This window comes from Sphaerodactylus townsendi, linkage group LG11, assembly GCF_021028975.2.
Source record: "Sphaerodactylus townsendi isolate TG3544 linkage group LG11, MPM_Stown_v2.3, whole genome shotgun sequence".
NCBI lineage: Eukaryota > Metazoa > Chordata > Lepidosauria > Squamata > Sphaerodactylidae > Sphaerodactylus > Sphaerodactylus townsendi.
This window is the reverse complement of record NC_059435.1, coordinates 58,001,177-58,025,555: the sequence shown is the minus strand read 5'-3', so window position 1 is coordinate 58,025,555 and position 24,379 is coordinate 58,001,177. Positions and strand designations below refer to the sequence as shown.

At 42.8% G+C, this 24,379-nt stretch overlaps 1 protein-coding gene across 2 annotated transcripts in view; it reads right to left on the bottom strand.

The window, feature by feature from the left end:
• The window catches only part of GAD2 (glutamate decarboxylase 2), a 45,323-nt gene that overhangs the window by 8,969 nt on the left and 11,975 nt on the right, over positions 1-24,379 (bottom strand). For both annotated transcript variants that reach the window (XM_048510604.1, XM_048510605.1), the window contains 7 exons: positions 14,953-15,043; positions 13,130-13,242; positions 11,319-11,434; positions 8,987-9,066; positions 5,164-5,218; positions 2,384-2,506; positions 1,841-1,905 (listed from right to left, as the gene is read on the bottom strand). In XM_048510604.1, coding sequence (XP_048366561.1) covers positions 1,841-1,905; positions 2,384-2,506; positions 5,164-5,218; positions 8,987-9,066; positions 11,319-11,434; positions 13,130-13,242; positions 14,953-15,043 — 643 coding nt within the window. The remainder of the gene's footprint in view (positions 1-1,840; positions 1,906-2,383; positions 2,507-5,163; positions 5,219-8,986; positions 9,067-11,318; positions 11,435-13,129; positions 13,243-14,952; positions 15,044-24,379) is intronic.

Here is a 24,379-nt window from a genome sequence, read left to right as displayed (position 1 = left end):
TAGTAATTTCTACTCAGTGAAGTGGATTTCTCAATGAGCCGCTTCGCCATGCATCTTGTTAGTCTATGGCATGCAAAAGGTCGTATTATTGATATCTGTTTACCATCACATAATACAACCTCCCCAAAGAACCCAGTAAAGTTTATAAAATGTATCCATTTGTAAAGATGATGTTTATTATTATGCATACCTAAACCCACTGGTATCAATGGGCATGGATGCACCCAATTTGACATAGGATCTGGCTGCACATTGGCAACACTGGGTACAACCCACTCAAAGTTAAACTGCTTGAAGACTTTGCTGTCCTTCCATGTTGTTGTCCCACTGAAAACATTTGGGTTTCCTTTTGAATACATGTATATAGCATTGGACTATACCTACAACTTGTCACCAAGGGAGATTTAAAAACATGTTCAAATTTCTCCTGCTGAAATGAATGGGACATTAAAAATACTTCTCTCTGCTAGATCATGGCATGCTATTTATAAATTTAAGTTTCATAACAGTATGAGTATTTAAAAAATTAAAATGTGAAATCACTGTTAACACCAAAAATGAGGAGCGAGAACCAGTGCTAATATTAGAAGATGCTCAAGAGCATGTCCAGAAAGTTCGGATTTGGGAGCAACAGGCCCGCAGTTGCAGCAGGTCTGACCTCTAGAGTCCAGACATCAGCCTACACTAAAATGTGTCCGTCCACATAGCTGAAAGAACCTGGGGTAGAATCATTAGAGGCAGCTCATGAGAGGGAGGGACAGAAGGGATGAGTCAGCACTCTGATCTCATAGCTCTTTCTTACACCTTGAGGGTAATGCCAATTGTGCCACTTCAGGGTCAGGAAGGATTTTCTTCCAGGTCAGATTGGTGAGGAATCCTGGAAGATTTTTTGGCTTCCACTGAGCATAGAGCAAGGGGTTATTGGGAGAGTTTGAATTTCCTGCATTGTGAAAGGTGTTGGACCTAGATGATCCCTCAGGTCCCTTCCAGCTCTTTGTTTCTAACCTGCACTATTTACATGTCCGAATGCCTATGGTACCTGCAAGATCTGCATGCTGTTTTGATTTTCATTTAAAACCTCCTTTTCACCAAATTTTGACAGCATCCCCCTTTGCCATCCTTTTTATTTACCTCTTATTTATTTTAATCATGATTTTTTTAAAAAAATCCTTATCTCAATTGTAAAGGATGATTTAGAAGGAACATTTTATAATGTCACAGTTCAAGTAACGGATACTGTCGGATTGCTTAGGCTAGGCAAAGATACGCTCCTTTATTCCAGTAGCGAGCAGAACTTCAAAAATTGAGTTGAACCATTCAGACAGCTAGCAGAATTATGCTTATGGGACAAGGTTTCTCCCTTCTTGCAACTGACCCCCCCCACCTCCAGTCTTTTCCTGCAGATGAAGGGAATGGTAGGGCAGAGGCGAGCAAGGGGGGAAAGCGCCTGGTGCCCCAGTGCGTCCTCTGCCCCCGTCCCACCCTGGAATGCCCCCATCCCTCCCCGGAACACCACACCATGCCCCGGAATGCCCTTGCCACACCCCCACAGGGGCGCACGCCCGGTGCATCATACACCCCCCAATCCCCTTTGAGCTACACCTCTGTGGCAGGGGATGAGCTGGATTGCAGCTGGAGGAAGGGTCAGTGGAAATCAGACCCTGCCTCACGTGAACATAATTGCCTTCCACTTGTCCAATCAGCCATTTGTATCCGACCCATACTTAATAACATTGCTATATTTGACAAGAGCACTTGGATTGATTCTAGTTTCTAGGCATCCAGTGTCAGATGCTGAAATATCCACACAGTGTGATAATAATACTTCTTGGAACTTTACCTTTCAATACCGTTTAATTTCCATTTGTGTTTCCTTGACATCAGCAGCCCACCACCCCACGCTCCCTGCAAAAGAAGATCATAGCCATTAATTGTGCTCAATTGTATTGATTACTGAGGTGGAGATCCAAATGCTTGAGTTGATTTGGGATCCATTCTTTGTGTGGCTGAGGGAGGCAGCCAAGAATGTGGAGGGAAAAGGCCAACAACTGGATGGTAGAGAAAATTATCCAGTCACATCTTGACAAAATTCATGTAGTCACCAACTTCAACAGCTTTCAAGGGAATTCAGGATTTAGTAATAGCTGTTAACATTGAGGTCTAAAATGGAACAAAAGCAGTATACCTCTGAACATCAGACGCTGAGACAAAGAACACCGGGTTGCCATCACCTTTATATCTTGCATGTGATTTCTGGAAGCCGAGGTTCTCAGGATCTTGCAAACACTCTGCTATGCTGCTAATTTCCACACCGCGTTTGGACATACTGACTTTCTATTGGGTCCAGTATCTCACCAGCTAAGGATAGTAATCCAGTACTCACATCAACATGCATCCAGATCTTATACTTCTTGCAGATATCCGCAATAGCTATGAGCGGATCAAACGCCCCGTATACTGTAGGTGGAGTCCCTGCTGTGGCGCTTACAAGGAATGGGACAAATCCCTACAGAGGAAAATAAAACAGAAAAGAGTGTTGCAGAAGAAAGAGTAGTCTTTTGACTGGAAACCAGGCAGACATTTCATACATCAGCAGACATTTCATAGAGTTAGTATGTGACGTTCCCTTAATGATCACGCGACACACCTGATTTATATTGTCAACTAATGTGTAGGGTTGCAATAAACGTCCAAGAGACCCAAACCAGATTCAGCTGGTTGTTGTGGGTTTTCCAGGCTGTGTGGCTGTGGTCTGGTAGATCTTGTTCCTAACATTTTGTCCACATCTGTGGCTGGCATCTTCAGAGGTGTATCCCAGAGAGAAGCAGACTTCTGAAGATATACCTCTGAAGATGCCAACCACAGATGCAGGTGAAACGTTAGGAACAAGATCTACCAGACCACGGCCACACAGCCCGGAAAACCCACCACAACCAATCAATACACTGTCACTCTGTGTTTGCTCTTCCCTTAACTCTGCCCATGCTCTGATAGTATTTTAAAGAGGGTTTATGTCTGAGCTGGGCCTGGGTGGTTCTTCATAGACTTATACTGTGCTTGCCATCTTGGGATCTTTTTTTTTTAATGAAATGTGTGCTTGGGATTTTATGTGCAAGTTATACTGCTTTGAATATATTTGTACGCCGCCCTGAGCCTGGTTCTGGTCAGGGAGGGTGGGATATAGATTTAATAAAACAAAACAAATAAATGATGGTTCATGGGGTTGTTCAAATGTGAACCACTCTTCTAACTATAGTTCATCAGGGAACTTCAAAGAAGGAGCAGAAACCATGGTTTAAAGTTGATATATTAACCATATTTTCATGTGACGTACCAACGTGGACATCCTAGTTTAGTCCTTGCTTGTTACCTAAATGTTATCTTCTCTGCATAGCAGGCCAAGACAGCATCTGGGGAAAATGAAGGCTTTGAAACCAACATTTTTTGAGACAACCCTGGACTGGAAGGACTTAACAGAGTCAAATCCTGGTTTCACAGGCTAACTACAGTTGAAATAAACAAGTCATGGTTTTGTATTGGGTATGAACCAAGATTCTCATTAGCCTTTTCTAACAGTATTGCAGTTTTTCCCTGTAGATGGCAGCAAATGGCCAAAATGGTGAAAACATACCAATGTTTTCTTTACAGCAGGCTTTTCCTGAAACATAATAAAATGGCCATCTGGAAAGATCCATGTTTGTTTTTCAGTTCTGAACTCTGTTGAAAGAGTAACCCACACAGTTTAAAGTTACTCTGCTGGCTGCAATCAGATAGCAGTGCAACGTTCCCTCTGCTGAAGGCAGACGGTTCAGATTTTAAATAATTGCTTATGGCAATGGCCTCTATAAACAGTGCTCCCACAGAATTCTTACAGCTCTTCAAATACACTCTGCTTCATTTGTGGACTCCCAACAAAAATATTTTTAGTCCTGAAACATCTATTAATTTAAAGAGAGCTTGTAGATGGACCACAAGCCTCAAGAGATATCCTGCAGATCAGTGAGAAAATTCTGAAAAGGGATATATGCAGAAATGCAAAAAATACTGAAAATTAACTTTGCTATGGATGCCAAGACAACGCTATTAGGATTTTTATCAAAGAACTTCTCAAGGAAGTTGGAAAAATTGTTCCAATAGATGACAACAACCGCCAGAGTGGCCTTTACAATGGGACGGAAAGTAGAAGGGTGTCCTAATCTATAAAATGGGGAAAATAATTCAAGAGAATATGCTGCAATGGCAAAACCAATGAACTTTGTGAACAGAAGACCAAATCAAGCATTCAAGAGAAATGGAAGTTGTATTTTGTGTATTTGTATTCTTCAAAACAAGAAGTGTATTGTTTTTCTTTTAATATTGATAAAGAGACTGAACAAGAGGTTAAAATGACAAAGATTTAATGTTGAATCTATGAAATAATAGTAAAATTGTTAAGGTAATATTCCTGTCAGTTATCATGCATCATAACAGTTAACTTTTAAAATTATAGATTTAATCAAACGTCTAAGGATTTTGTGGGAAATTATTGGGAAACTTTAAAGGCTTTCTTAAGCATGGAATATTGCTAACATTAAGCTCCATTTCAGTTAATAATGCAAGAGGCAATTTTTCTCTTTTTGTTCATTATGAAAAATAATAAAATTTATTCAGAGAGAAAGAGACAAACAGAGAGAGGGAGGGAGAGATAGACAGACACTGTAGGCATGTTGTTTTGTTACCCTAGATTGCTCTAGAATTGCAGCAATGAGTTTTGTCTGAAGGTTAAGCTCCAAATACAATATTCTGGAATGCAAACTCTTAAGTAGTGACTGTCAGAAACTCTGTCCTGCCTAGCAGGAAAGCCAAGGTGGTTTAGGGGGTCTAGTGTGTTCACACAATTCTTCCACAAGGACATTCTGTTGGATGTACCCCTACAATTCTCCATTGAGAACTGAAGTCCACATACATGAGTGCCTGATTCAGTTCAAGGCTGTGGGATGTGGGCCTAAGGGTCCTACGCTTCCCTTCTGGGAACGGAGCCTTTATTGAACCTAGGAAAACCTTTGGTCACATCCAGCCATTTACATTAAAATCTCTAACTCATTCTGCCATGACTGAGTTCTAAAGCCTGCACATATGGCTTATCCACTTTGCCTCATTTCTTTAAAACATGAATCCACTTGCCTTTTGCTTTGCCTCAACAATCCTCCTTTCAAGATCAGATGGTATCATTTTCCCTCTGAAACAAAGAATCAAACATGATGGGTCTGGATTGACATTGGTCCTTTCCCAATCAAGTTGCTTTTTATTAAACTGGCCCCAGCAAGGAGCTGCATCCTGTACATCATAAGTAAGATTTCCCACCTCCCCCTTTCCATTGTGGTCCCCTGAGGTCTTCCCTCCCCATCCATAGATGTTCCTAAAGGTCAGGAGACTCAAGACAACAGTTTTGTGGGGAAGGGGGCTGCCTGAAGCGGAAGGAAGATGAGGTAAAGAAGGGTTTGGATTTATACCCTGCTTTTCTCAACTGTAAGTCTCAAAGCGGATTACAAACTCTTTCCCTTCCTCTCCCCACAAGACACCTTGTGAGGTTGGTGGACCTGAGAGAGTTCTGAGGGAATTGTGACTAGCTCAAGGTCACCCAGCAGGCTGCATGCATCAGAGTGGGGAAACAAACCTGGTTCACCAGATTAGAGTCCACTGTTCTTAACCACTACACCACGCTGGCTCTCATGATATAGTAGGGGAGTAATCTTGACTAAGTCTACTCAGAAGTCAGTCCCATTTTATTCACTTACTCCTAGGAAAATGTTTTTAGGGTTGCAGCCTAGATTGTTCTGTTGAGAGTGTCTTCAGCTTAGCTAGGCAGGGCTTTTGGAATCCAGCCCAAAGATGATACTGTTCCACAACAAAGGCTGTTTACTACTTAACTGGCTTCTAGAAAAATAAACTTAACTAGCCATTTGTAAATCAATGTAGTTCATGCTACACTGTTTGTCTTCTTGACTAAATTTGCATCAGGTTCATTACACTTGAAGGCCAATTTGCTCTCACTGATGCATATCTGATCTTTTCTGTAGAGGCAAGAGAGAAAAATCAAAGGACTTAATGGATAAAAATAGCCTGTGAGATCTGACCTTGGTAATCCAACCCAGCCTGAGTTCACCAGATTTTGAAAGCAAAGTAGAGTTGCCCTTGGTTAGTATGTGGATGGGAGACCACCAAGGAAGTCCAAGGTTGCTATGGAGAGGCAGGTAATAGCAAACCACTCTGTTCATCTCTTACCTTGAAAACCCTATGGGGTTGCCCTAAGTCAGATACAATACCACCAATAGTTTGTTATTTCAGTCTTCCACTGACTATAAATATGTGGTAGTGCAATCCTAAATCAAGTTACTTCCCTTAAAGTCCAGTGAAGTCAGTGGGTTTAGTAAGTGTTAACTCTGCTTAGGATAGTACTGCCGATTTCCTTGTAAAGCAGACTTCTTCAGCTCACAGACCGCAGAACTGTTGTCCACTGTAGCTTGATAAACTCTCAATGGGGATGTAACATCCAGAGATTTATTGAGATTCTAGCAGGCTGCTGTGTTGTAAGACCCCAGAGACTGCTTTAACAAACCTATTTTACAGAAAGTACTCTGCTGAAGATGACTAAACACACAGGGCCATTGGGAAGATAAAATGGAAAAGGGGATAATAATGTATGCCACTTTGGATTCCCATTGAGGAGAAAAGTGGAATATAAATTAATAAGCATTGCATTGTATTATTCTTCCTGGAGTTCTCCCTTCAGTAGTCAGTTCAAATATCCACATTATTCAATGTACCCCCCTCAATGAAAAATTATTGAAAAATATCCCATCAGAGAGAAACTATGCTGGAAACCTGAGTGGCTAGATTTCCACACAAGGTTTCTGACATGTAGAAGCATCACGGACAATATCAGAGTACTGTGGGCTTTCACAAAAGTTCATTTCTGTTCCAGCCCCAGGATGAAACACCGGACAGGATGTCAGAAAATCCATTCATGGCTCTCTCACAGTTGTCTATGAAGCTTAGACTCAAAGTAAATGCAGTAGGAAGACCTGGGCGCAATTATGTATGCATCCACGTATTCAGACTTAAAGCAGGGAGTGGATAGTCTTACTGGGATATGACTGGAATGCTTCCCTACCTTTGTGGCATCTGTTGCCTAAAACATTTCTCTATCAGCCTGACCCTCATAAGATTTGTTAGCCCTCTGATCAATCCTATAGATATATATAAATAAATGGCAATATATTTTCCTTTAAAATCATATTGGCAGAAGCTAAGTTTTCACAGCACCTCTCAGTGTAGGTAGTGGCATGTCCAAAGGTCACAAGTCTGCTTTAACATGATCTAATTAAGAGAATGAGTTACTCCTGAATAACCTGGAGGTCTCATCCTGTGTAAGGGCATGCTTGATTACCACACCTTGCAAAGATACTGTTAAAGACAAAGAATATGGAAAGCCACTTTAATATCAGATACTGCCTTTCCCCTATCTCCTCTGGAAACCAAGTCAGCAACAAATGGTTGCTCCTCTGCATCTCCTCTTCCCATTGTTATTACCTTCCTAAAGTCACCCACCTTTCCTCGGTCTAATGTCTCCTCCAAAATCTGAATATCTTGGGCAGTAACCCTAAAAGGTTAATCTGCATGGAAGCCTTACAGCAGCTCCTTGTTTAGCTTAACAATGTAATTTGGCCCCTTTGTCCCGGGCTTAGTCATAGTTGAGCTGATTAACTGGCTCTGCACCCCAAACCCAGCACAGCTGTGAAACCGAGTGCAATTAGCTCCTTTTCCCGTCAAGAGAACGATCTACCTTATAAAAGTTCAGTTCACCTAGAGCACATTGCTCATTACTAGCCTGTACCTCCCTTGGTCTGGTCAGTTTGAGACACGATATCATCTTCTACCGGGTTTCTGTGCTGGCGTGGACTCCCTGCCTTCTACTGCTTCTACTTTGAGAACGTTAGGTAACGTATCACTCTGCAAATTCCCAATTCCCTCTCTATCGTCCCATCTACTTTTCAACCCTTTTTATATACTAGGAACTTGAATGTATGTGCTCTTACATCTTACTGTGTGTATGTATTTTGAACCAAATTTATATAAACGTTTAAAAACTCATTTGGACTCTTGCATTTACTCTGCGGATCGCTCTTTGCCAAATTCCTTCCCCATAGATATAGTCTCCAAGATCTCACCTAGCCTCCTCTCGCACTGCCAAGTGAGTTCCATTCCCCTTTGCTACTTTAAAAACCATATGTGTGCTGTTGCACTCTCAGCAGCTGGTGGAGATTCCATTTAATAAATTAATAACCCCTGTTAAGCTAGGTAACAGATTATTGAGCCATGGTGAAAGAAAAATGTTTCAAAAGATTATGCACGAAGAGGTAAAGTGGGGAGAAAGGCTGCATGCCACCCCCCACACAAAAGCTCCCCTCTTAGTACAAAATAGACATCTCCACCCCCTGCTTCACACATAGCTGGGAAGTCATGTGAACAAAAAACATAGAATGCTTGATTTTGCTTTAATAATGGCCACAGTCCCTCAGAGTTGTACAATGATGGGAAATGTTGTTTTCCTGTTATAACCCCTCCCTCCCTGAAATGGGTATTTACCTCACAAGGGGGAAAATGTACATCTCTGTGGGGTGACTATATTCTCATCCAGTGCAGCAAACAGCACTGAGTGAGAGGGAATAGAAAATGGTATGGTTAAACTGCTTCTCACTCCTTTCTGTGGTCCTGATATGGATTGTCCCCCACTTCCAATGGATGTGATTAAGCCTTGAAAATCTGTGGGAGATCCATCAACAGGGCTCTCAATTTCGCATCTAGCTTGGTTCTCTGTGCCTGTTATTGAGTCAGGCCAATGTAGGACAATGATGTGTTGCCTGGTGAATGGCTTCAAAACATTCATTTCCTCTGCCATCCGTAAGTGGTGGTCCCAAATGCCTGGTGTTTCAAAGGGACTTACCTTTCATCAACTCTGATCAAAACCACACTGTCAGTACCAATTCCTAAGGCTGCGGCTCCTTTCTTCACAGAAAAATGGCTCTGAAAAAGCACACGGGTTAGTTTGCTTGTGTTTATTTCCAGGCTGCTTGTTCAGACTACAAAAACAAACAATCAAAAAACCAAACCCTTCAGGTTATAGCCTTGAGATCAATCCACTGGGAACATCTCCTGAACAATAATACTCTGGTGTAATTCTCATTTGTGAATGAAAATAGCTTTAAAAAGCTACAAAACGTGTTGATTGGGGGTTTTTTTGTCAACCAATGAGTGTTGTGCGACCATCTATCCATATGCCTGTTTATCTCAGAAGGAAGTTCAAATTGCATACATGGTTGTCCCTCCTTCATTTTATCATCTCAACCACCCTGTGAGGTAAGTGAAGAGGAAGTCATCAGTATAAGATCTCATTTCTGCTATGAACTGACTATGCAGTCCAAGTCAAGAAGAAGAAGAATTCAGGTTGATACCCTGCCTTTCTCTCCTGTAAGGAAACTCACTTTCCCTTCCTCTCCCCTCAACAGACACCTTGCAAGGTAGGTGGGGCTGAGAGAGAGCTGAGAGATCAATGATTAGCTCAAGGTCATCCAGCAGGCTTCATGTGTAAGAGCGGGGAAACAAATCCAGTTCACCAGATAAGAGTCTGCTGCTCATGTGAAGGAGTGGGGAATCAAACCAGATTAGAGTCCACTGCTCTTAACTACTACACTACTCTGTCTGTTACACGTAGGACCAAAGCTTGCTTTCCTTGTTACATGAGGCTGCCACACTGTCAGGGGAAGGTAAAAAAATCAGTAACTTCCTCATAGTCAACAAAAAAAAATCTACAACCCTGTCTCTGTAAACATAGATGTATTTAAATGATTGGCAACAGAAATGCATGTGTTGATTAAGAGCTGATTTTCAAAAAAGATTCAAAAGATTTACCTACTTATAATAATTCTTAATAAGAGCATCTGTCGGTAACCCTTCAAGCCTTCTATGTACCTCCCCTCCATGCCTACTGTTATCATAACTGACAGAGGGTTTTTATTTCGCTCACTTGAGCAAAAACATGCCTGCGATTGAGGAAAATCTATCCTGAGTCAGAGAAATCTTCAGTTTCCTGAGCCACGTAGATCAATCCAGTGGCATCGAGAACATTATCACTTCTGGAATCGGTGATGGTGGCAAGTTGCCGTCGATATATGTTATTAAACCAAATGTTATCCTTCTTTACATTCGTTAAGTAAAAGCTACCCTATCAAAAGTTAAAAACCCTGTGTTCCAAAAACATTCTTATGATCAGCAAGCCAGTTTTTAGGTGGACTCCCCTGTACCTTGCTCCATCTGAAATCTAGTGATAACAATACTGACCAGCCATGTAGGGTTGTTGTAAAAACGACAGGATCATTCATGAGTCAGTGTGGAATAGTGGATAGAGAACTGGCCTAAGACTGGGGAGATCCAGGTTCGAGTCCCTGTTCTTCCATAAAGCTCACTGGAAAATCTTGATCATAGCACTTCAGCCTAACTGACCTCACAAGGTTCTTGCACAGATGAAATCAAGAACTATGTACACTACTTTGAATTTATGATCATTTACTTGGTGCATTTTTCCTGTCCTTCCACCAAGAAGACGAATTTGGATTTATACCCCACCTTTCTCTCCTGTAAGGAGACTCAAGGTGATTTACAAGCTCCTTTCCCTTCCTTTCCCCAAAACAGACACCTTGTGAGGTTGGTGGGGCTGAGAGAGTTCTGAGAGAACTGTGACTGGCCAAGGTCACCCAGCAGGAATGTAGGAGTGTGGAAACACATCTGGTTCACCAGATAAGCTTCTGCCACTCAGGAAGAGGAGTGGAGAATCAAACCCAATTCTCCAGATTAGAATCCACCCGCTCTTAACCACTGCACCACACTGGCTCTCAGGGTGGTATTGATGGCCCCCACCTCCTCCATTTTATCCTCACAACCACCCTGTGAGGTAGCTTATGCTCCTTGAAAAGAAAAGTGTATGCAAATACAATCAGAAGCAGCATCAGTCATTTTAAAGGATCAAATTGCTTCCTCTATTCATCTCACCACGGAAGTCATTTTACTGACATGAACAAAGCCCATCAAATGTCACCACATAATCAGCTCATGTAGCTCAAATATGCTCTCCCAGGATAACATGTTTCAGGAAGATATATAGTCCATCCCGCTTTGTATGCGGAAAAAGAGGCTTCTGAAGATCGATTAAAGTTGCTTGTGGGACAAAATTCTAGCAAGCCTTGTTTGATTAGCAAAGCAGATAAAATAGAAACACCTACGTGCTCAGATGTGAAGGCAACCAGTCTCGGAATAGCTGCCATTCCTTTCTCTTTAACTTCTGGAAACATCTTGAAACGTGCAATCAACATAGCATACATGTTAGATATGGCACCACCTGGAGTCCACAGTAATACACTGTTACTTCTTCTATCCACAAGGATATTATTTATGTACAAACGACGCTTATATAAATCATATATTTCTCCATCTAAGGTTAGGTAAGGAAACGGACAATTCCCTTGCCCCCTGTGATGGGAAGGCCAGGACCAAATAAGGCTGTGGCTGTTATAAGGCAAAGATCATATTATATTTATTTGTCTAAAATATTTAGCTAGCTGTCTTTATCCTGAGCATCTCAGGACCCAAGGTGGGTAACAGCAGGATAACAGTAACTGGAGTTAAAACAAACAAAAATATATTAAATATATTAAGCCCATATTTAAAAAACCAATCTAAAAACACATTATGTTACATTGATACCATAACTACCTGTGCACAAGTAAGCTAAAGGTCCTTGAAAATACTCTCATTTCCTTTTTGCTCCCAAAGCTTCCCATTCTTGTAGAAGAAGAGTTTGGATTTATACCCCCTTTCTCTCCTGTAAGGAGATTCAAAGGGGTTTACAATCTCCTCCCCCCCCCCCCCAACAAACACCCTGTGAAGTGGGTGAGGTTGAGAGAATTCCAAAGAACTAGTCATAGTCCAAGGTCACCCAGCTGACATGTGTTGGAGTGCTCAGGCTAATCTGGTTTACTAGATAAGCCTCCACAGCTCAAGTGGCAGAACAGGAAATCAAACCCGGTTCCCCAGATTACAGTGCACCTGCTCTTAACCACACCATAACGCTCTTGTAGCAGCGACTTCTGCATTTGCTGCTGGGACACAAGCTCCTTTCCCTTCCTCACCCTTACATGAAGACAAAGACTCTTGGGCAAGAGTCTATTACTAGGTCCTTCAGAACACAGACTCTTGACTCTACCCACCCCTCAATAAACATTAAGCTATGTTTAAGGTTTGCTAGGGATGCCCCACACCCAACAGATCCCACTGTCAGATCAAGAGGACAAGAATCACCAAAAACCCCACAACAATCCAGCTGTTTCAATTTTGTTAATAACTTTTTTTTAGAAAGAACAGGGATTGAGAGGGTGATGACAAGACTACATCAACAAAATTATTAGGGCACCATGTCTATGACTGGATCTCCTGGTATTTTTATTTAATATCAGCTGGATACATGTGCACATTGTGTATCCAGTTTGTTCATAAAGAGAGGAGTGGGGTATTTAAATTTGCCCTATGTTTGCCTGATATAAATGGATATTTTTCCTTTTAGGAGAAAAATACCAGCAAGGTTAACAGCAGTTTTGGGGCGAGGGGAATTTAGAACAGGAAAATTCCAGGGAGGACAACCTGAAAGATACCCTCTCCCATCTCTGCTTGAGCACAATGGCGTTCCCTGACCTCCCCATGGCGACTTTTAAAGTAAAAATAAACTGCCAAGAGATCAAAATGGCACAAATAAACATCTGGGTCTGGGGTCTCAATGTCATTTCAGAGATCCACAGGCAAAGAATTGCAGAGTGCAATCGTAAATAGAGTTCATGAAGCAACACAATTTGCTTGAAGGAAATAGTCATCAGGGACAGACAGGGAAGTCCTTAATTACCATAGCAATGCAAACTTTATATATCCTGCTGAGAACTCTTAGCAAGATCCCCCTGGAGCAAGGCCAACTGCTGGTCCCCCTGAAATGACTGAAAAGCATGTCACACACCACAGTCTTAATATGTGAAGAAAGATCACGCACCAGGTGAAAAGATCCCATCACCAGCACCCCCAGGCCAGCCAATTATCTCTCTCATTTTCCTTAAAGTCACATATTCCATAAGAACAAACACTGGAGCGATTTCGTAAGTGAACCTGAAAGAGAGAAATATCCAAGTTGTACCAATCAAGTTAAGGTGTACATGTTGCCCCCACCCCCACCCCACATACAAAGACCCCTAGATATAACACACATTGCAGGGCTCTTTCAATATCAGCAGAAAACAACAACTAGTGGATGAGACTGGGGTTGGGAACGTTTTTAACCATTTCAGCAGGCCCGGTGTCAATGATCATCGTGCTATCTAGCAGTGTGCTATACCACTTCAGTTAAAGATAAAGGCTCATTCCGCACATGCAGAATAATGCACTTTCAAACTGCTTTCAGTGCTCTTTGAAGCTGTGCGGAATGGCAAAATCCACTTGCAAACAGTTGTGAAAGTGGTTTGAAAACGCATTATTTTGCATGTGCGGAAGGGGCCAAAGATTCTCCCCTGTGTCAGGTCATTAGTGACCCATGGGGTGACGTCACATCGCAACGTTTAGTAGGCCAGTGTAGTGTAATGGTTCAGAGCAGTGGAGGGAAAGGAAAGGTGGTTTGTCAGCTGCTTTGAGACTCCTTGTAGAGAAAAACGGGGTATAAAAATCAACTCTTCTTTTCCCATGTTTATGAGGTAATTCACCATTGCCCTCCCCAGTCATCTCCCCTTTACCCCCAGCAATCTGGGTACTCATTTTACCAACCACAGAAGGATAGAAGGCTGAGTCAACCTTGAGCTGGCTATCTGAAACAGAATGGAACTGAGGCCCCTTCCGCAAAATAATGCGTTTTCAAACCACTTTCACAACGGTTTGCAAGTGGAATTTGCTATTCTGCACAGCTTCAAAGAGCACTGAAAGCAGTTTGAAAGTGCATTATTCTGCATGTGCGGAATGAGCCTAAGATTGTGGGCAGAGTTTTGGCTGTAGTGCTGCAGTTTACAACTCTGCGCTCTGGGGCTCCTACCTCAGTTAAACTCTGCTTGAACAGGTTTCAAGAAAGCTCTTGTGCATTTTCTTTGCAAGTGTAGGGAAGATGGATATTTTAAAAAGCAGGGTTTTGCATGTCTTATTTGAGCAAATAACCCCAGAGGAAGCCAAAGCTATTGAGCCAGTGTTAAACAGTAAACAGAAAAGACCAGTATGATCTCAGTGAAAACTGTTCAGTCATGCAGTTTCCCAGATGACTTTGGACCAGGGACTCAATAACCAACATCACAGGATTGTTGTAAGGATAAAATATGTCTCTGTGGTGAGCTCCTTAGAGGGACAATAGAACACAAGTATACATATATATTAAATCTACAATCAGTCAAGAACAAGGTTTCCTTTTACTGAGGAATCCTTGCAATTCTCTCTTGCAGTTTACATAATTATTTAGGTAAATCATAAAATCTCTCCTGCATTTCTGAAAAGTCCTGCATTGGTGCTGTTGGAAGTGTGGAATTGTACAAGCTCTCTTTATAGGGAGCAAACCACAAATCGGGGTGGGGGTGGGGAGAAGCGCTAACAAGCTAGATAGGTCAACTTGCTCTATATTCTCCCCCTTGTTTGCTCTGCCACTGCTGTCTTTGTTTACCCAGATAGTGAATCTCAGAGGCCCCCTCTACACATGCAGAATAATGCACATTCAATCCACTTTCACAACTGTTTTGAAAAGATGTTTTGAAAAGATGTTTTGAAAAGATGGCTTTGAATAAATATTGTATTAGCTGTGTTTAAAGCAATGCCATGATTGTGAACACAGGCATTATGTAGATTACTTACATGTTAGTATTGGCCGTTGACGTTAACCAGTCTGCAGCTAATCCAACCATATCCAATCCAGTTGACAGCTGGTTGAAATACCTGGGGTGTCCTGAATAAAATGGAAAACATTGTGTTTATCTAACTTCGTTAAAAAAATTACAATACTAAATAATGCATTGTGTGTGCATCTATTTCTATTGGATAAAAAAATACTCTTGCTAAAATATTTTGGGATATTTCTAAAGCCATGTTCTATAATGTCTGTTTTCACTTTCTACACTCCCCCTTCCTTGTTTGGCCCATGTAAGGCAGTCTTTGATGGACCACAAATGTACTGCAGAAAGCGTCTTCTCACAACTGAAGAGGAAATTACCCCATTTGGTTTCAATGTCCATGTCTTGTGCATCACCTTAAATTTACCTTGGACTCCCAAGGATTTCCTTTACTCTCACCCTTCCAGGGACTACACCTCAGCTGTGTGTTAGACAGCTGGCCTTTGTGTTCCATTGAGCGGACTCCATTTTCATGTTCTCTGTCTGCAGATAACCAGTGGTACAACCTGACACCATTGCCATTTTAAATCTGCATAGTTGTTCAGCATCTAACGCAGGATTCTGAAGAGATCTGGTCTTAAGATTGTGACCTGAGACATCTACTCTGTACTCCCTTTTCACAAAACTGTATTGTCCAGCCTGATGCAGAACTCTGGTGAACTTGACACCTTTAGTCCTCATAAAGCATATTACATGGACTTCAGTCTTCTTGGATCCTGAAGGAAGATGTTTATAGGTCAAATAGTGTGTCCTTTTTGATCTTGGTTGTCATGGCTCCTTCAGCACAGACTACAAGGGTGAATGGGGAGGCATCAGAGAGTTCACAACAGTATTGCTTGTACTATTTCCAAGAATAGTTTCCAAGAACTATTTCCTGTACTAAAGAATCCTCCTACAGAGCAAACTGAACATCCAGTAGCAACAGCCCCATGTATGGCCACTTGAATTCCCTTAGTCCACTGGTGTAATGCCCATTGGGCAAGGTGGGCAGCTGCCCAGGGCATCACCTTGTGGGGGGCATCAAAATGCTGGGTTCGTTTTGGGGTATTTTGTGGTTCTACATTTTTGGCCTGCAGGGGGCGCAGTTTTTAGGCTAGTGCAGGGGTAGGGAACCTGCGGCTCGAGAGCCGCATGCGGCTCTTCTGCCCTTGCACTGCGGCTCCACGAGCCGAGCTGCCAGCTTCATCCTTGCCCGCCCTGCAGGCAGCAGGGCGGGCACACCAATTGCCTGCAGCTGGCACCAATGTCCTGATGCAAAAAAAATTTGGTCGTGGTGGAGTGGCCGCCCATGGGGGGGGGGGCATCCAACTCAGGTTTTGCCCAGGGCTACAGTTTGCCCAGGGCTGCCTCGTTACGCCCCTGCCTTAGTCTGAACTTCTTTATGAAACAAGTGGAAACATTTCTGATGTTGGACAACATTCTAGTCCCCAGTGTAATTTCTGCAGGCACCATGGCACCTGCCCTTTCTGGTGCCCACCAAGTGTTTTTAGGAAGAAGGCAGGGCCAGGTAGGGTTTTTGCCTAGTAAGGCTTCTGATTAACTATTTGAGATTTTATTGGCTATGCAGATTTTCTTCAACATTGCTTTGGCAACAGCTCTTACCACAGCACAAGGATCTGACTGTGTTACTGAAGGTGAGCTGTGGCAATTATTTTGTGACTGGTTCCACTTCCTGTGGCAGTCATTGTGTTGATGTGCCCACCATACCATGTCAAAATTCCAAATGTTTCTGAAGGCTTAAAACGTTTGGGGACCCCATGCTAGGCCATCAGAGTCTCCACTCCTCAGAGATGAGATTGTGGAGCCCAGGATAGGGAGCAGGGCTGAGAAGGAGATTTAAGCTCTAAGCCTGGCTTCTGGAACTCAGCAGAGCAAATTGCCAGCTACAGAACAGCTGCCCTGGATATCTGGACCCTGACTGCAAACATGGATGATCAAACATCTTGCTGCTTTGGGGGTAACCTGTGCCATCAACGCCTACCCTCTTTCTCCCAATTGTCAAGTTTCCTGACTTTGGCATCCCAGCAAAGTATTAAAACAGCAGTCAAGTCCATGTGGTTGATCCCACCAGTCTTGAATGTGGGTTTTGAAGTTCACTCTTCAATTAAACCTCTCACACAAGCCCCATTCTCACCACCTCATGAGCTTTTGCCTCTTCCATCCACATCTTGTAGAGAATTTCAGCTAGATGGACAGTCCAGATCAGGAGGCTGGTGTTAGAAGCAGTCCACTGTTCCCATGTTTAAAGGTGCAGAGAATTTAAGCAGTGCCACAACCAGAAATAGGTTATTTTTCATGTAAAGAACTTACAGCCAACTCACATGTTAAAAGCGGTCCATTGCTACTATGTTTAAAGCTTCAGGGAATTTAAGAAGGGTCACAACCAGAAGCAGGTTATTTCTCATTTAAAGATCTTACAGCCAATTCACATGAATACTCTCCTTCAACTTGCCGTCCTGGAATCCAAAAAGCCCCCTGGTTATCCCGACAGTTGGTGAAGGATGAACATTGTTGGAAAGTGCACTTGAGATGTGTACATGTAGGAGCCTGAAAGTGATTTGCCAGGCAAAATTACAACTTGCCTCTCACTAGGTAGCTAGGGGGAGTAGATGGCCCTCACTGGGTAGCTAGGGGGAGTAGATGGCCCTCACTAGGTAGCTAGGGGGAGTAGACAGATATTGACATGAGTATAATACCGTTTCCCCGAATATAAGACATCCCCGGAAATAAGACGTAGTAGAGGTTTTGCTGAAGTACGAAATATAAGGCATCCCCCAAAAGTAAGACATAGCAAAGTTTTTGTTTGGAAGCATGCCTGATGAACAGAATACAGAAATATAAGACATCCCCTGAAAATAAGACATAGCTCATCTTTGGCAGCAAAAATTAATATAAGACACTGTCTTATATTCGGGGAAACACGATATTGCTTGTTCTTCTATTCACAGATTACCTCCTAAACCTGAGCACTACTGAATGAACAGATTATTTCAAAGATGTTCTATCCTGCATCTAAGCATTGGTTACTTCCATACAGGGAGAAGAAAGCATTGCAAAACTACTGATCTTAATATTACAAAAACAAAAGAATTTGTATGGTTTTGACCCACCTGCATTTCCAATCCCAGCACAGCCTGCACATAATGTTGAATATGCTCCAATTTTATTTCCTCCTCCTCTTTGAAATGAACTCAGCATTCCTTCTAGCGACGGCTCTCTGAAGACCTCATTGCTCACGTGCCACATGCTGTCAATTGTGACAAGCCTCCCCTCCCCCCCCACTGATGGAACGCCCGCAGCTGCCTAAGATTTCTGGGATCTAGGTGTGTATTGAACTACAAACCTTCCTCTCAGTTTCCATGTGCTCTACAGGTAGCGAGCGTATAGGCTGTGGATTCGCTTCAGTGATGTAACTTATGTGGCACATAAGGGGATTATTGAGATCAGTGAAGCTGGATTAATATATAAACAACTAGGAAGATTTATTTATTTACAGGTTGGTTTTAAACCAACAATTTGTCCAAGGTTTTTACCTGGCATTTCATGTCTTTATAATCAGACCAGCTGTCTGGAATAGGACAATGGCCAGGTATCTTACATGGTCCACCCAGTTTTAGCTAGAGATGCCCACATCATCAATGTAAACGAAAGTCAACTCACCTGGACGTGCCAACAAATTGTCCATTAACCTTTGGAAGGTGGCTCTGGGATTTCTAAGTCCAAACTGGAAGACTGTGAATTTGAACAAACTGACCTTGATTCAAAACTAGTAAAGGCAGTTTTAGATTAGTCCTCTCTTTGGCATCACTTCCACCTGCCAGTAACCCTTGGTAAGATCAGGGTAGTAATGTATTGTGCTGTCTCATAAGAGTTTCCATAAGTTCATGCACTTGGAGCATGGGATAGATTTCTGTCCTTGTGACTTTGTTTAAGAAAAGAGGAAGAAGAGTTTGGATTTATATCCCCCCTTTCCTGTAAGGATACTCAAAGGGGCTTACAATCTTCTTTCCCTTCCCCCCTCACAACAAACACCCTGGGAGGTAGGTGAGGCTGAGAGAGCTCTGAAGAACTGTGACTAGCCCAAGGTCACCCAGCTGGCGTGTGTTGGAGTGCACAAGCTAATTGTGTTCACCAGATAAGCCTCCACAGTTCAAATGGCAGGGGAATCAAACCTGGTTCTCCAGATTAGAGTGCACCTGCTTTTAACCACTATGCCACGCTGGCTCTCTTAACTTCCTGTAGTCAGTGCAGGATCTGATGGCCTAGTCAGGCTTCTGAATTAAGACCTCTAGGGCAAACTATGGGCTTTCTGATGGTACTATCACCCTTAGGTCCAGCATTTCTTTAATTTCTTTTTCAATGCAGGTGGCATTACAACCTGTCACGCTATATAGGATAATGACTATTGGAGCTGCCTTACTTGTACAGATCTTGTGCTGAATAAGCTGAGTGACCCCAGTTCTGGAAAAAAGCACATCAGCATACTCAGCCAAGAAAACACCTGCAACTGTACCAGGTGTTCATCGGTGAGAACAGAGGAAATGTTTACACACTCAGCTCCATGCCTAAGTGAGGTTTTCTCCCATCCCTACAGAGCTTGTCCTGCTTCCCCTTCTTCACAAGCCAAGAGTGCTATCTGACTTCTTTCAAAGTGGAGTTTTCACTTATTAACATGATACAGCTTGTTTTCATCCCCCTCAGGGAACACATTCACAAGGTAGCTTGCCTTGCATCAGATATCTTAGCCACAATGGCCAAGGGCCCTTTCCAGGCAGTTTGCAAGTTGTCTGCCCTTCTGGATTGCAAAACCAATACTTTGTCCTCTGGGTCCAAACACGTCTCTTAGGCCTTGGCATCATACCAGTTCTTTTGCTCTTGGTCTCTCCTGCAGCAGCTGGCATCTCATGCAGGGTGTTCTGTAAGTCTTCCACATGCTGCACTATGGTCTCCAGTTCAGGAATGTCTTTTCATTCCCATTCATCTCTAATGATGTAAAGGGGTCCTCATTAATGATATAAAGGAGCAGCAGTGGCATAGTGGCTAAGAGCAGGTACACTCTGATCTGGAGGAACCGGGTTTGATTCCCAGCTCTGCCGCTTGAGCTGTGGAGGCTTATCTGGGGAATTCAGATTATCCTGTGCACTCCCACATGCGCCAGCTGGTTGACCTTGGGCTAGTCACAGCTTCTCGGAGCTCTCTCAGCCCCACCCACCTCACAGGGTGTGTGTTGTGAGGGGGGAAGGGCAAGGAGATTGTAAGCCCCTTTGAGTCTCCTACAGGAGAGAAAGGGGGGATATAAATCCAAACTACTTCTCCTCCTCCACGCTGAATTTAGCCAAATAAAACAATGCTGTTTTTCAATGTTGTTTAAAGGGAGTCCATGAGGCTTCTAACCCCGCCCTTTCAAAATCCATTTGATTCCGGGCGGGGAGGAGGCAGTAGCATTGTCATGGTACCCCTGGGTCGTGCTCATGGCACCTCAGGGTACCACGGAACCCCTGGTTGGGAATCACTGCATGCAGGTAAATGGCAGGTGCATGTCCTAGTCATTTGAGTATGTGGCCATGTATGATTTGATCGTCCTTGAACCTTTCTGTTAACGCCATTCATCTCTGGAGGACACCGGGGTGGAAGTCAGATGATTCACACCAAACATGACCCAAAGCCACACCATTAGAATGGACATAACGGAAGTTCCAAGGTCATTCATGATCTCATTAGGAAAACCAAGTCTGCGGAAAAGAGACAGCAGAGCATCCGCTAAAGTGTCAGCTTCGATGTTGCTCAAAGGCACCGCTTCGGAAAATCTTGCAGTGAAGCAAACGAACATTAATATTTATCTGTATCCTCTTCTGCTGGGTTTATTCAATGAACCAATGATGCTAGTTCCCGCTCTCATGAACGGTACTTCTATTATGGGCAGAGCCTCCAGTTTTGCTGTGGTTCGGTTACTCGGGTTGTCCATGGTTTGGCAAACATGGCTCGTCTTGCAGAAGTCTGCCATATTTCTTCCTATCCCAGGCCAATAAAGGCATTGAGTCAGTCTGTGCTTAATCCTAGCCACTCCCAAATGACCTACAAACGGGCTTTCATGTGCCACTGACAGTAACTCAGTAACAGCAGTCTGTACTTTTGTGGGACAGTCAACTGAACACACCTTTCCCAAACAGATGCAAACTTTTCCCTCAAAGACTTCCTCTGTAGCTTGCCTTCCTTAAACACAAAACTGACTGGGTGTTCTGCAGACAATTCAGATGGACTTTCTCTGACTAGCTGTATTAAGTTTTTTAAAGTTTCATCTGCTTACTGTACTGCAATCACCACACTTGGTAGTATATTCTCCTCCACCAGCCTGTCTTGCTCCCTAGGTAATGCTTGCTCATGGGCTTCTGTGTTACAATCCCCCCTTCTCTCTGGGAGTTCTCTGTGGCTGCAGGCTTAATTGCCACCTTTTTTTATTCCATATTTTATTTTGGCTTCTGGACTGGCCATTACATTGATCGATTTCGACATCTCTAGCCAAATGGTTGCCAATCAGCAGTGAAGATAGGATTTCTCCCCATACCCCATCTCCCAGTATCTCGACCAGTCCTTGTATGTTATCTGTTTGTTAGCTAAGGACACATTAAAATGAAGCCCTTCCAATCCTTCTTATAGTCATTTCCTTTTCTAGTTACGTACTGCTTCACTGGCTCTGGAATCTGTCCAGCCAAAGACTCTGGTTTTGCTCACTTCAACTGGTTCCATATATTCATTTGTAATCCTTCCAGGCACCTTTCACACACTAGATACATGAGGGGTTTCTACTTCAGAGGGCTTGCTGTTCCTGTCCCACTGGGTGTTTTTAACTGTCTCTACTCGTGAAATGACATTAAGTTGCTTCACAGGTACTGATATATTTTTTTTACTAATTTGGGACAATTGTATCTTACATGCCCTATATCTCTACAATTAAGACACCTCAGTTCTTCAGGTTACCTCCAAGTCTAAGGAGTGCACTTTGTAGGGCTGGTTTCCTGAGGTAAATTATTTTCCTGAGGAAAATTATTTTCCCGAGGAAGCAAGCTCATTTCTTTAGATATCCTGAGATAAAATACACCTTTCCCCGAATCCTCCTCCAGGGAATCCATAATTTCAGCTGCTCTAACTGTGTTATCTTTTCATCCTATACAATCCATCTATACTGTCTGGGTATGACCCTGTACAACTGCTTCAGTGTTGTTAAACTGACTATCTGGTCTCCAGTTTTGGCTCCACTGCCTGTCAACCAACAATCTAAACAACATGGCAACCGATAATAGTTTTCATCTGATATATTTTCAGAGGTTCTCGAAATTCTTTTCTGCTATGCTAGGCAGTTTTCAAATCTCAGTCTTACCCTTTCTTTAAAGAGATCACAGTCTAGGGACTCTTCGTTCCTTATTTCAGGGCAGGTCATTTAACCACCCTTCCCCCACATATTTGTGAACAGATATAAACCATTCTTTCATAGCCAGCCACTTGAACGTCTTTGCAAGCCCTTTCAAAGCTAACAAAAAATCTTAAATATTGTCTCCTTTTAGAAATGCTGGACATTTCTTTTGATCAATATAGCAGGTTTCACCATCTAAGCCAGAATGTCCCGGTTTCTTTCCAGATGTTTCAAATTAGGAACTACATCCCTATCAGCCTCCTGTCAGGCCATTTGGCCAATTGGCCATGCTGGTAGGGGCTGATGGGAATTGTAGTTCCTGAACATCTGGAGAGCCACAGGTTCCCTACCCCTGATCTAGCCTTGTATTTCCAATCTCAGTCCTTAATTAGAATCCTTCAAAATTTAATTTATTGAATTCTATTTCATGCTGTCTTTGAGCTTCTCTCTCTCTTAATTCTATATCCCTTTCTTGTTTTAATTCTATTTCTTTTTGAGCATCTCTCTCCCCTCTTTCTTGTACCCTTCTGGTCAACCGTAACTTTCTTTCTGCTCTAATTTCTCAAGTTCTATTTATCTTCCAGATCTCTTCTTGGTCAGTATTCACAACGTCCTGAGACTCTGCACTATCCTTCTGTAGCCACAAGCTCAACTTCAGTCCCCTCAAGTGCTTTTACTTGTTCAGTCGGCATTTTGACAAAACTTTTACCTCACAAATTTTCTTAAATATTAATATCTTCATATTCCTTCACCTTGGGTAGAGGAATAGTTTGTGAAACTTTGTGTCTATGGTACCAATTTTTTTTCATACTGAGGGAACACACACCACCTAAGTGTGTTTTGAACTATAAACCTTCCCCTCAGTTTCCAGGTGTTCTACAGGTAGCAAGTAATAGACTTTGGGCTCACTTCTGTGGGATTAATATGTAAACAACTAGGAAGACTTATTTAGTTCCAGACTGGTTTTAAAGGAACAAACCAGCTGCACAATCCCGGCTGAGGCACAAAAATGAGGACTGGTTATGACTTCAGAGAAGACTTAGACTTTTCTAACTACTTTTGGGCACAAAGAGACTTTTATTGACTAGCCACTAAGTTGGATCCTCTGCCATGGACAGGATTCCACTCAGACCAGCCTTCCGTTTCCCCAGAGTCAGAACTGAATTGTGCAAGGTCTCCTCATCACCAGAGACAGGCTTAACAATCTCTTATCTCCCAGATATAGAGCTCAACCATTTTGCCACACTGTCAGGCAGAGCTGCCTTTGGTCTGTCTGCTCTTTTTCCTGAGCCAGACTTGTCACTGCTCTCTCCAAGGCAGAACTCAACTCCCTCATCTCATCTTCCTTCCAATATATCACCCCTTTCCTCAAAGGTGATACTGGAGCAATACTCTTAAGGGCTCGACTGAATGGCAGATTTTTTTCCTTTAGGGCCAGGACAGCCTCCTGTCTGTCACACCAGTGCATACTATAGGGCAGAGGCTGATGCAAGCGTGCCTGGTGAGGAGCTTGTCATGGCCTGTGATAGCCTCTCTGAGGAACAGCTGATGATTATAGGCGAGGGGGGAAAATGGCGGGAGGCTTGGCTGACCACAGGCGCTCATAAGCCGAGGGGCCCAAGACAGTGCTGGGATTACTCAAACAGCACAAATACTTATCAGTTCTCCCTTGTCAGAAGCCGCTGTTACAAAAAAAACTGGATTTCCTTGGCGGCTGTGATTTCTAAATAACGCACATTAAAGTCAACAGCCATCAGGGCTGCATCAAAGTGATTCATGAGAAAACAAGCGGATGATTACCCCATTGAAATGCCTTATTTCCTGGGTTTCTAGATTTTTCTCTACTGTTCTATTATGAAGTCTTCTATAGAAAGAAAATGTGCCCAGAATGGGTTGACGAATGCAAAGCCTTGATTAAAGCTCATTTTCCCAGTGAAAACTCTGTCTTTTTCGAATTGGCACAAGAAAGAGAAACCAGCCC